The 11,712-nt window shown below is 39.3% G+C and overlaps 1 protein-coding gene across 1 annotated transcript in view; it reads right to left on the bottom strand.

Moving 5' to 3' along the window:
• Positions 1-7,456: 7,456 nt before the first annotated feature.
• BMPR1A (bone morphogenetic protein receptor type 1A) overlaps positions 7,457-11,712 on the bottom strand; it is a 141,229-nt gene continuing 136,973 nt past the window's right edge. The window contains exons 12-13 of the mRNA XM_019953874.2: positions 11,357-11,487; positions 7,457-11,269 (exon numbers count right to left, since the gene is read on the bottom strand). Of these exons, the coding sequence (XP_019809433.1) occupies positions 11,144-11,269; positions 11,357-11,487 (257 nt within the window). The 3' untranslated portion in view covers positions 7,457-11,143. The remainder of the gene's footprint in view (positions 11,270-11,356; positions 11,488-11,712) is intronic.

Raw genomic sequence — 11,712 nt, 5'->3', positions numbered from 1 at the left:
TCCTGGCCCCGCTCATTGTTTCCCAGGGCCCCTGAATTCAAATAACTTGCCCCTCAGAATTTATTTGCCACTAAGCTTGGTGTGCTCAATGTGCTAAAATACCAGTGTTAAAAGGAACAATATGCCAGGCTACATTGCCACGCACAGTTTGACGTTGGGGTAAATCACAACCACTCTTGAACTTTTCCACCTGTGTATGAGGTGGTCAGTCTACCAACTCCAAACTTGCTGGTGTTTTATTATCTTGACCACAGGTTCGACTCTCGACTCCTCTGCCCTTCCTTCTGGCCAGGGCCTCCTGCCTCCTGCAGCTCAGCTGTAAGAGTAATCCCAACACCAGACGTGACATGCTCGGGCCACTCCTGACCACAGCCTGGGAAGCCAGTCCTGGGTCAGCCTTGCTGCTGGAAGACCATTGCAGTGTCTTCTCTCTGCTCAGTCCTGCTATTACGGGTCAGGCTGTGCTGATGATGAAGTGAGACATTTAGGGTAATCCAGCCTTATCATTTAAGACTTTCATTTGGAATTTACTGCATATAATAAGCAGAGTGAACTGATATCCTCCATAAGGGGCACATGTCCTTCAACCTGCCTATGGCTGGTGCTAACAGGGAGGTTAAAAATGAAAAGTGCCAACTGGTAAACTCTTCCAGAATCATGGATAAATCACTCCTGGTTTCTGGGCTAAGAACTGGAGACAATGGTTCTTTCAAATAGAGTGATTTCCATGCAGATTTCACAAAATCTTAATATCAAGCATAAATTTTCTGTTTAAATACTTCGGTAACTAGGCCCTCAGACTATCAAGAATTCTGAAGTTCAATGGATCTATTTTCTTGTTATGATTTTTTTTTTTTTTTTTTTACTGTGGACCATCTTTAAGGTCTTTATTGAATTTGTTACAATACTGTTTCTGTTTTGGGGTTTTTCTTTTCTTTTTTTTTTTTTTTGGTTTTTTGGCCATGAGGCATGTGGGATCTTAGCTCCTCAACCAGGGGCTGAACCTATACTCCTTGCTTCGGAAGGCGAAGTCTTAATCACTAGACTGCCAGGGAAGTCCCTGATGGCTTTCTTATTTCTTCCATTAATGTCTCTGGGTGGAGTCTGTTTGAGTGCCCCAAAGGAGATCCCCTGTTACCCAGGCAAGTGTTAAAACACCCTTCACTTGTGGCATCCAGAACAAGACAATGACTCACACACAGAGTGGTATCAGAATTCCCTAAACCCGATGGTAAAAAAAATACCCCAAAATACTCAAAACCATCATTGAAAAACAAGAATGGTACCATACACAGATCAGGAAATTTTAGTTAACTCCTATAAAACAGCAAGTACAAGGGAGCAACTACAAAATGAAATAGCAATAGGAAGTTGTAACTCAAAACATTTGAGAGATGGGAGTGATTTCAGGGGATCCCTGAACTCAAACTCAGCCCTCCTCGGTCTGTGGAGGGGCAGTTGCGGCAGCCTGAGCTAAATAAGCAGCCGGCAGCAGTGGCCTCCGTCTCGATCTAGAGCTGCTGCTGCTAAGTCGCTTCAGTCGTGTCCGACTCTGAGCGACCCCACAGACAGCAGCTAGAGCAGTGCCTGTCAGTCCCGAGCACAGTCACAGGGCAGCTACTGACACTTAGAGGCAAGAACCTCCCACACCCAGAGGACACGTGTGACTTTATCACAGTCAAGACTTCTGGAGAGAATCCCGAGCTGTGTCTCCACAAACCACATGTCAAAATAACTCATTTCAGAAACATCGTCAAGAGGATATATGGTCTATTAAAAATGTTTATTAAAACTCCCTTTAACTCTCATACTCTGAAGCTCCTCTCCTCTCCCATGATGTTTATCTCAAAAACTCCTCTCCCAGCTTCAGATTGAGCATCATTCCTCCATGAAGAACGCCCCCCAAACCTGGCCTGACAATGACAAAACGTTTCTGCTTGTCGAGGCAAACACGCAGAGCGGGGAAAGCCCGGGTCCTCTTGAGGGGATTAAGGAGAGGGAAGGATTCCTTATTCTTGTTCGAACAGAAAGTTCCATCACTCCGAGGCAAACACACAGAGTGGGCAAAGCCTGGATCCTCTTGAGGGGATTAAGGAGAGGGAAGGATTCCTTACTTTTGTTCTAACAGAAAGTTCCATCACTCCTGGATAAAAGCAGGAACCCAAGGAACACAGAACTGGGTTTAGCAGGGATTCACAAACACACCGATGAGCAACTACCCCAAAACTGCTAAACATCTGTGGATTCACAAACACACTGATGAGCAACTACCCCAAACTGCTAAACGTTTGTGGAAACCCAGTGTCCTGAACGAAAGGTTCCAGACTCAACAAACCGAAAACTTTGGGATATATAAATCTCTAGAAACAATACAGGAAATTGGAAATTCAAATTGATCATCTGCTACCTAGATCCTGGTTTCTAAATATCCTCCTCCCTAAAAGGAAGCAAAGAGAAATGGCTAACTCAACGGCAGGGGCAAGGAAAACACCAGATAAGCCTGGAACGTCTTCACACGCCCCAAAGTAAAAAGTGCTCAGAAACGATGGGTGCGTGTCGCAAGGACTCAGCGCCACCTTGATGAACTCACAGTAGCCAAGTCTGGGTCAATTTGAGCATCGAAACAAAAAATGACCTAATAGACGATAACTTATTGAATGAGAGTCCATACTGACAATAAAAAATAAACAAAAACAGAGATTTATTCCTTGTAGCAGAATGCCAATTAATAAGTATAAATGTAAAAATGGAATCAGAAAATCACCAGTCTGTAATCACTGATTCACGTAGAAGTTATCAATGGATGTTAAAATGCAGCCTCAAAGTCTGTCTCCTAACATGCCAAGTACAGAAGGAAAACAGGGACTTAACAGCCGGGAAACTACGAGCAGCACCTTAGAAAGGGCTCACCAATGACACATCAACGCAACACCGACGCCACGGCATCCTGGTGGGACGCCCTGAGGACTCAGACACCATGTCCACAAAATCGCTGACCAATGACACCATCAACGCAACACCGATGCCACGGCATCCTGGTGGGACGCCCTGAGGACACAAGCATCATGTCCACAAAATCGCTGACCTTTATTCTAGAAAATCTTGGTGTCGCAAGACAAAGAAGCTAGAGAACTATTTCAGATTGAAGGAGAATAAGGAGACAGGACATTTAAATGCAATGCAAGATCTTAGGCAGCCTCTGGACCATGAAAATGTGCCCAAGGACTTCACTGGAACAACTAGCAAAACCTGAATGAGGTCTGCAGACTGCGGTATTGCTGATAATCATTATGGTATAAATGTTAACTTTCCTGATTTTGAAAATTGTACATAACTGGCTATGTAACAGAGTTATCTCTGAAGGATTCAGGGCTAAAGAGGCATGAGCTCTGTAATTTACTCCAAATAGTTCAGAAAAAAGTACGTGTATGTGGAAGTCTGTACAGACACTCCAAGATGAGCCTTTGCAATTCTTGTATACATAAAGAATGGCAAAGCAGCCGTGACAAAATGTAAGTTTATAAATCTGGATGAAGTGTAAATGGCAACTTTACTTTGCAGTTACTTTTGCAACTTTTCTTGAAGTTTGAAATTTTTTCAAAATACGAATAAAGTTGAAATAAAATTTGGTTGTTGAAATAAAAACACTCAGTAGCTAGGCAGCAAAGCAAAAGGCAGGATGAAACATATGAAACACACGTAAGAAATATGGAAGCAACATCCATGGGAGATGGGAATACCAGACCACCTGACCTGCCTCTTGAGAAACCTGTATGCAGGTCAGGAAGCAACGGTTAGAACTGGACATGGAACAACAGACTGGTTCCCAATAGGAAAAGGAGTACGTCAAGGCTGTATATTGTCACCCTGTTTATTTAACTTATATGCAGAGTACATCGTGAGAAATGCTGGACTGGAAGAAAACACAAGCTGGAATCAAGATTGCCGGGAGAATTATCAATAACCTCAGATATGCAGATGACACCACCCTTATGACAGAAAGTGAAGAGGAACTCAAAAGCCTCTTGATGAAAGTGGAGAGTGAAAGAGTTGGCTTAAAGCTCAACATTCAGAAAATGAAAATCATGGCATCCGGTCCCACCACTTCATGGGAAATAGATGGGGAAACAGTAGAAACAGTGTCAGACTTTATTTTTCTGGGCTCCAACATCACTGCAGATGGTGACCGCAGCCATGAAATTAAAAGACGCTTACTCCTTGGAAGGAAAGTTATGATCAACCTAGATAGCATATTCAAAAGCAGAGACATTACTTTGCCAACAAAGGTCCATCTAGTCAAGGCTATGGTTTTTCCTGTGGTCATGTATGGATGTGAGAGTTGGACTGTGAAGGCTGAGCGCCGAAGAATTGATGCTTTTGAACTGTGGTGTTGGAGAAGACTCTTGAGAGTCCCTTGGACTGCAAGGAGATCAGCCCTGGGATTTCTTTGGAAGGAATGATGCTAAAGCTGAAACTCCAGTACTTTGGCCACCTCATGCAAAGAGTTGACTCATTGGAAAAGACTCTGATGCTGGGAGGGATTGGGAGCAGGAGAGAGAAGGGGACGACAGAGGATGAGATGGCTGGATGGCATCACTGACTCGATGGGCGTTCTCAGTGAACTCCGGGAGTTGGTGTTGGACAGGGAGGCCTGGCGTGCTGTGATTCATGGGGTCGCAAAGAGTCGGATACGACTGAGCTACTGATCTGACCTAATCTGATTTGTGCAAAGCAGTTCCAGAAACAGGAAAGTGAAAGGGGAGGGAGAGCAGAGAAGTGATGGAAGAAAAGCTCCTAAGGGAAGATTAACAGGACCCAATTAGCACCGAGAAACAGAATGAATGGATCTAGACACGGCAAGTTTAAATTTCCAGACATCAAAAATTAAATTAAATTGTGTTCCCTGAATGAAAGTGGTTAAGTTAAACCAAAAAAGACTGAATCAGACACGTATCAGACTTCTTACTGGCCACAGGGATGCTTGAAGACCATGCAGCGGAATCTTGCGAGGCAGAATCTCTCTTCAACAACACTACTAGCCGAGTGTGAAGACAGTCAATTATCAATAATAGAAGCTGCTTTTGAAGTGCTTGATTGCAATGCTTCCCCCTACAGTGGTGGCCCTTTTTCTGCCACAGCTTTTCCATTCTTTCCTTTAGTGGTTTTCAACACTTACTTGGACTTTAGTCGCATATGAGAGCAACAGAGAATGGAGCAACAGCTGTGCTTCAACTTGATTCTAAAGTTGCTTTCAAAAAAGGCTTTCCCTACCTTAAAAAAAAAAAAAAGAGGCCCAAGTTCCTTCTTCCTCTTGCTTAAAAATACTTTGAATGTTAAGAACTTCATATTGACTTTTAAAACAATGGTAACATTTCAGGTTCCCTGTATAAAATCTAGGTCATTAGTGAGGTGGGGGTAGGGAGCACTGAGGCATCTGGAATCATTCTGAATTTCACTCTGAGCAAGTAACTGGACGACAAGCAGGAAGATCAAGTTTAGAGCAGCAGTAGGCAGGCCACGCGTGTCACATCTACCAAAGAGAATAACAATCAACAGCAACTCAAAAGGTCATTATGGATTAGCCTCTCAGCTCTAGTCTCTGCTTCCATCTGAAATACTTTTTTTCGCGTACCTTTGTACTTGAACCAAGTTCTTGCTTCCTGATTCCCAGCTTCAGGGCGACCTGCCCACCTGCTCTTACCGTGAGCTCAGTGTTTAACTCCCCATGACTGCTGCCACCAGATGGCCTCTGCCTATACTTCTGGCCAGTCACCTGCAGTGAACCGTGTCCACTTTGGCTGTACTGCTCCAAGGGCTGGAGTCAGGCTTTTTTTAGGAATATGCATCCAACTGAAGGACGAAGTGCCAGAAATGGTTCATGGACTAGCAATAGGCAGGTAAATATTTCTCCCAGAAAATGAAGACTTAACGACTGAATTTGTGTCTGCTTTAACCTACCCATAAGGATTAGGCTCTTCCAGAAGAACAGTGTCTAAAAAAATCTGGCTGAGCAGGATCTAAGTTGAAGCACACAAGCTCTTAGTTGCAGCGTGTGGGATCTAGTTCCCTAACCAGGGATCGAACCCAGGGCCCCTGCACTGGGAGCACAGTTGTGGCAACCGGACCAGCAGGGAAGTGCATCCAAGTCAGCTTTTCAGAGACGGAAAAAAGCTGGCATGTACTTGATAGGCCCCAGAAATCCCTGATTCTTCTTCATCAAGCTGCACAACATGCCATTATTTCAAGTTACTGTCTTCCATTGACACTACATGAGGATAAAGAGTCTATAATAGGGTACCTCCCAACATATATATACACATATATGTATATATATACGTCGCCCCCCACCTATATATATATATAGGTGGGGTGCGACTCCAACTAGTCCCAAACCTCTTCTGAGGATTTAACATGTTCAAAGGCCTAAGAAAAGGCCTCGCGAGGCACACTGACTGAATTTACACACAACTGAGAACAGCTCTCAGAGGCGGTGAGACCAAGTGCAGGAGGGAAAATAGTGTTACTACAGAGGAGAAGGAAAGCACCCTTTACTTCCCTGAAGTTTAAGCTTTAAAAAAAGCATTTGCTGCAGCAGGAACACTAGGGTCAGATAAATGGAATCCACTACTCTTAAAAGAAGCTAGCTTCAGGCAAGAAATCAGGCACTCTATTAGCAGAAAGAGAAAAAACTTGCAAGAAATTACCTGGCTAGGTAGTGAAACGAGCACTCTTACACTGCTCTTGGGAGTGTAAATGAGAAACCTTTTTGGACAGCAAGGTAGCAGTATTTATCAAGAATCTCAGATTTTTTTTTTTTTTTCCACCTTGAAGAACTTTTGAAAGTTCACATCCATTGTTTCCACTTTTAAGAGTGTAACCTAAGAAAATAAGTCTATGAAGATATTTATACAAGGATGTTCACGACATTGATTATATTTTCTCAAACAATGAAAATAACCCAAATATTCAGCAGGGAATTATAAAGAACAAATTGTTCCATCTACTTAGTGGAATGCTATGTAGTCAATTTTTTAAAAGATTATATTTTCAATTGATACATAACAACACACTGCGATCTTAACATTGTAAACAATGCATTCAAATGTAAGTAGTGGCACTATCTGGCAACAGGATTTTGAATGATTTCATTTGTTTCTTTATTCTTACCTAGGTTTTCTTAAATTTCTGTAATGTGTACATATTTTTAGAATTAGAAAATAAATTTTAAGGAAAATAACCCTCAGCTGTAATAGGCTTGTAATTTATAATTTATCTACATAAGGGAAAGAGTGTGTGGTCACTTACCTGCCTGTGTCCCAAACTGGGTTTCTGGTGGATGAAATGTGCATCTCAGGGACATCAGTATGTACACTAACTTATTTGTTATTTCACCAGACACGTGACTTCTGACACACAATATAGTCACAGTAGAGTTTCACAAAACACATCACTAAAGTATACTAAAATAAGGTTATTTACTTAGAAATGATACACTGTATGTAATCTATATATAGAACAAAGCAATCAATGGTAAACTTAATAAGGCACCTTTTAAACCAGATGCTGTACAAAATACATTTAGTGAATTACATATCAAAGATGAATCTATATTTTTGGTGTTTTACAATTGCATAATAAAACTGCCTGTTTTTAACCCTTTTCAGTGTTTCTGTACAACTTTCCTAATTAAGCTATAATAACACTTTCATTTTATACAATATATACCACACTTTAGTTTTTAAAATGGGCAAGGACTAGTCACTAAACGGGCTTAAATAATTCCATTGAAAGCACAGGACAGAGCACAAGCTAAAATTACAGTATATTTAAGCCTTTGCAAAAGCAGTGTTCACACGCTTTCCTTCCGGACGATCATTACACGTAACTTCATGTGACGCTGCCCTAGATTTAACTTGACTTTTACGAATATGTCAGCTCTCTCTGCAGTTTTCGCTGTGACTCTCATAACAGCGCTAAGGCAAGAAGATGAACTGCTGCACCACTATTTTAACATCTGACCCAAGCAAACAATAAATGTTACCACTTTTAAACAGTACAAGAGCGGCAACAATGTTTAAAAATTAATTCATATTTCTGTCAAAATTATCTTAGATATTTAGAAACATTTCAAGACAACATGAAACACAGGTAATTTAATTTATAAAATCTTGCCTGGAATAAATTATTCAAATTTGATCTTGGGCCAACTTAGAGATGCATGATTCTTTAAACAATGAATTGCAATTTTTGTTCTAAACAAAAGCAAAGCATCTGGGGGAAAACAGATATCAAATATTTTTTTATACAGTGAATAAATAAAAAATCTGGCACATTCTAGGAAAACATCATTTCCAAAAACCTTAAGTCACTTTCTAAGGTCAACAACACTCCTGAAATTGGAAAGGCAATTTAAAATGGTGATTGCAGTATCTTTTGTGAAAACAATTCCAGAGAAACCAGATTCAAATTTTATGCTTCAGAAACTTGTCCAATAAGAAACATAGGGAAAGCTTCGAATAGACACACTGAAGTCAATGCTAGTATGCCTTTGATTCTAGAGATATTTACCAGCAGAAAGAGAACTCAAAAGGAGACTTTTCTCTGAGGGAAGATGAAGTTTTCAGGTTGCTTTGGTTTTTTGATTGTTTTTATGCTTCACTTAAAGGGATGACAGACAGAAGCCACAAACTTTTAAGATGCTAAGTTGTAAGCAGGACAAGTAACGGCTTCAAGGGTTTTACCAATTACCTAAGGTGCTATGAGACCCTTCCTCTTTTACTCTTTAAGTTTCTGACTTCATATTTAAGAATAAGAGTAAAAGAAGGAGAGGAAAAAAATAGGTTTCATGCAGCTTTTTTGTAGACTTTAGAATTTCAAATATGATGTCATTTGCTCTTTAAAGACCATTAATATTAAAAAACATCTTTTGTTAGAAAATATGTTTATTGAACAAGTTTCTACAGTTAGTCCTTGATATCATTTTTAATAGATCAATTTAATTAAAAAATTATAATGGTCATCTATTACCTGGAATTTTTGCTTCCACATAGTATTTTAATATTTTAACATTTCTAAGAATAGTTCACCTTTCTTTACATTTTCCTTTATTAGGATGACAAATTATTTTCAAGATTTATAGTTATCAAATAAAAAATAAATCAAGGTTAACTTTAACTAGATCAGAGCTCATAATTATTCTTAAATTACATGGCAAGTTAGATTAAAACACCTATATTTCTCAGTATAGTGATGGGGAAAACATTCTCAAAGAGCAAGTTATTGGGTACTATCAATATATCAATTTACTTATCTTGATGAACACTCAAAACTTTAGTTATGTCAGATGCAAACTACTAAACTTGGTCAAAACTGTTAGAGCAAATTTCAAATTTGTGAATATAGAGTTTCATCCTTAAATGTCAATCACATTTTTGGTAATGGACAGATACAGGCTCTGATTCCTCCACTTTGAAGTTTTTTTTTCACTATGTTGTTATAATAACCACATTTATTTTATGCTGTACGCAAGAAAATTCTCACTTTATGCATCCATGAGTTGTTTGTTCAGAGTAAGACAGTAATATTTAAAAGGCATTACAGAAATATAATAAGTAGGTCAGAATTATTCCTTGGGAAAACAAGGCATCCATCAAATATGTATTATATTTAAATATGTTATTGGATAACAGCTGTATGGTATAGATGTAGGTATGACTAGATATGGAACTTTTTGCCTGACTCTTCACTGTCTTCACAAACTTATGAAACAGAAATCATAAAACTAAAAATTTTAAATGATTTAAGTGTCTAAAATAGTTGATGATAAATGTGTATTAACTTTGAGATAGAAATTTCTAATTTGAGGATCCCTTCATAAACAGAACTGAGATGATGGCATCTTAATGAAAGTGTATACCTGAAGTTAAACAAAGTCCTAGATTTGATACACTGTTTTGAATTAATTGTGAAGATTTTACATATAGTTTCTACTTTATATATTTTTCTGATGATCTTTTAATTTTTTTCCCTTAAGGATGGGATATGAGGTACGCATGAGCTGGTTTCTATAGTGTGAATATATGTACATGTATAAAGTACGGTTGTAAAGAAGCAGGTATTTTGCAAGTAAAGCATATTACACACAAAATATAAATAACTTCCCTTTTAAAAGTTACTGAGAATAAAGAATACAGAACATGGTTATAGGCACTTACATTGCTATCAAATTCATTAATTAGTATTTACTTCAATAAGAAGTGTTTTCTTTAGAAGGTTCATGGCATTGGAAGTTCCAACTTTGGACAGGATGCTTTTCATGACAATAATAACAATTAACAAAAAAAAGTTTGTGGTGGGAGGAAAACAGTCCAAATTTACATACACTTTTTACTCCTTTTGGCCTTTATATTAACTTTAATGTTAAAAAATAAAGTTGGTGGAGAAGCTAGCTCACTTGCAAGGTAAATGGCTTTTATGCGATTGGCAAATCTCGGTCAGATAATGCATTTTTAAAGCACAAAACCAACAGCCACCAGTATCTTCCTGTGCATTCACAAATAATTTTCTTCTAATTCAAATGGCAGCAGAGGAACTCTGGTATGCACGTATGCACACACACACCCCATCATCAAGGCATGGCACACTATCGTAAACCAAGCAGCACTGTGTCCCGAACAGGTCGCAATCCATAGGCTGTTTACAAAGGCAGAATACAAATAGATTAACGTGTTTTCAGGTAGAAGGCAAACGTGTCCATTTCTCCATCTCTGCTGAATTCATTTATCTTCTCAAGGCTTTCACAGAAAGCACCATTTTATGAACAGGTAATTCAGTACCCAGAGTTTGACTGGAGACTTATTAATCAGGATTGAAGTCTTGATGCAGTTCATAAAAATCCAATAAAAAAAAGGCATCAAAAACCAAATTTAAAATAAAGTTGTCCATATATAAAGAATGAAGTGTTTAGAAGTTCCCAGCTTGTATTCTACAGAGTACTGAAAGGTTTAGTATTAGCAGCCTGTGAAGGTGTAGTGAGGAGAGTCTGAGAACCAAGTTAACACCCTCATTCTATTCTAATTCCACCCATTCCTTGGGTGAAAACAGTTCTTGCAGTCTAGAATCTCTCCTCATGATTTTTTATCTGTCAAATCTTTACATCTTGGGATTCAACCATCTTGGCAAGTGTCTTCTTGATTCTCAGAGCTGTAAGTCTGGAGGCTGGATTGTGAGCCCAGCATTCTGACATCAGCTTCAAAACTGCTCGTAGACACTGAAAAGTAAAGAGAATGTCATGAGTGGCCATGTGTCTTTGGCAGCACTTAGCAATCAGTTCCTGAGAGGACTGAACCCCACTTACTTCATCACTGTTCCATCGATTAGACACAATTGGCCGCAAACGTTTAACACACACCACCTCACGCATATCCTCGTATGATGGATCATTGGGTACCATGTTGTAATACGGCAGCTGGTACTCTTCGACTATTCCTGCAGTGAGTGAGAAAACACAGTGGACACAAAAATGGTGGCTGGAAAAATACATCAATCCGCTCAGCGCTTGTTACTCAGCTAAGGGACTAAAATTGATTCCCCCATAAAGAAGAAGAGACTACTGAGTAGATGATTCACGTTTCATACTAAATGTATGTTCTACTTTTCTTTTTAAATATCTGATTATTTTCTATATCCCCACCATAGTTGTCCATATTGAAC

Source organism: Bos indicus, chromosome 28, assembly GCF_029378745.1.
Source record: "Bos indicus isolate NIAB-ARS_2022 breed Sahiwal x Tharparkar chromosome 28, NIAB-ARS_B.indTharparkar_mat_pri_1.0, whole genome shotgun sequence".
In the NCBI taxonomy this organism is placed as follows: domain Eukaryota; kingdom Metazoa; phylum Chordata; class Mammalia; order Artiodactyla; family Bovidae; genus Bos; species Bos indicus.
The sequence above is the reverse complement of the archived record's forward strand: the minus strand, read 5'-3'. Positions and strand labels throughout refer to the sequence as shown.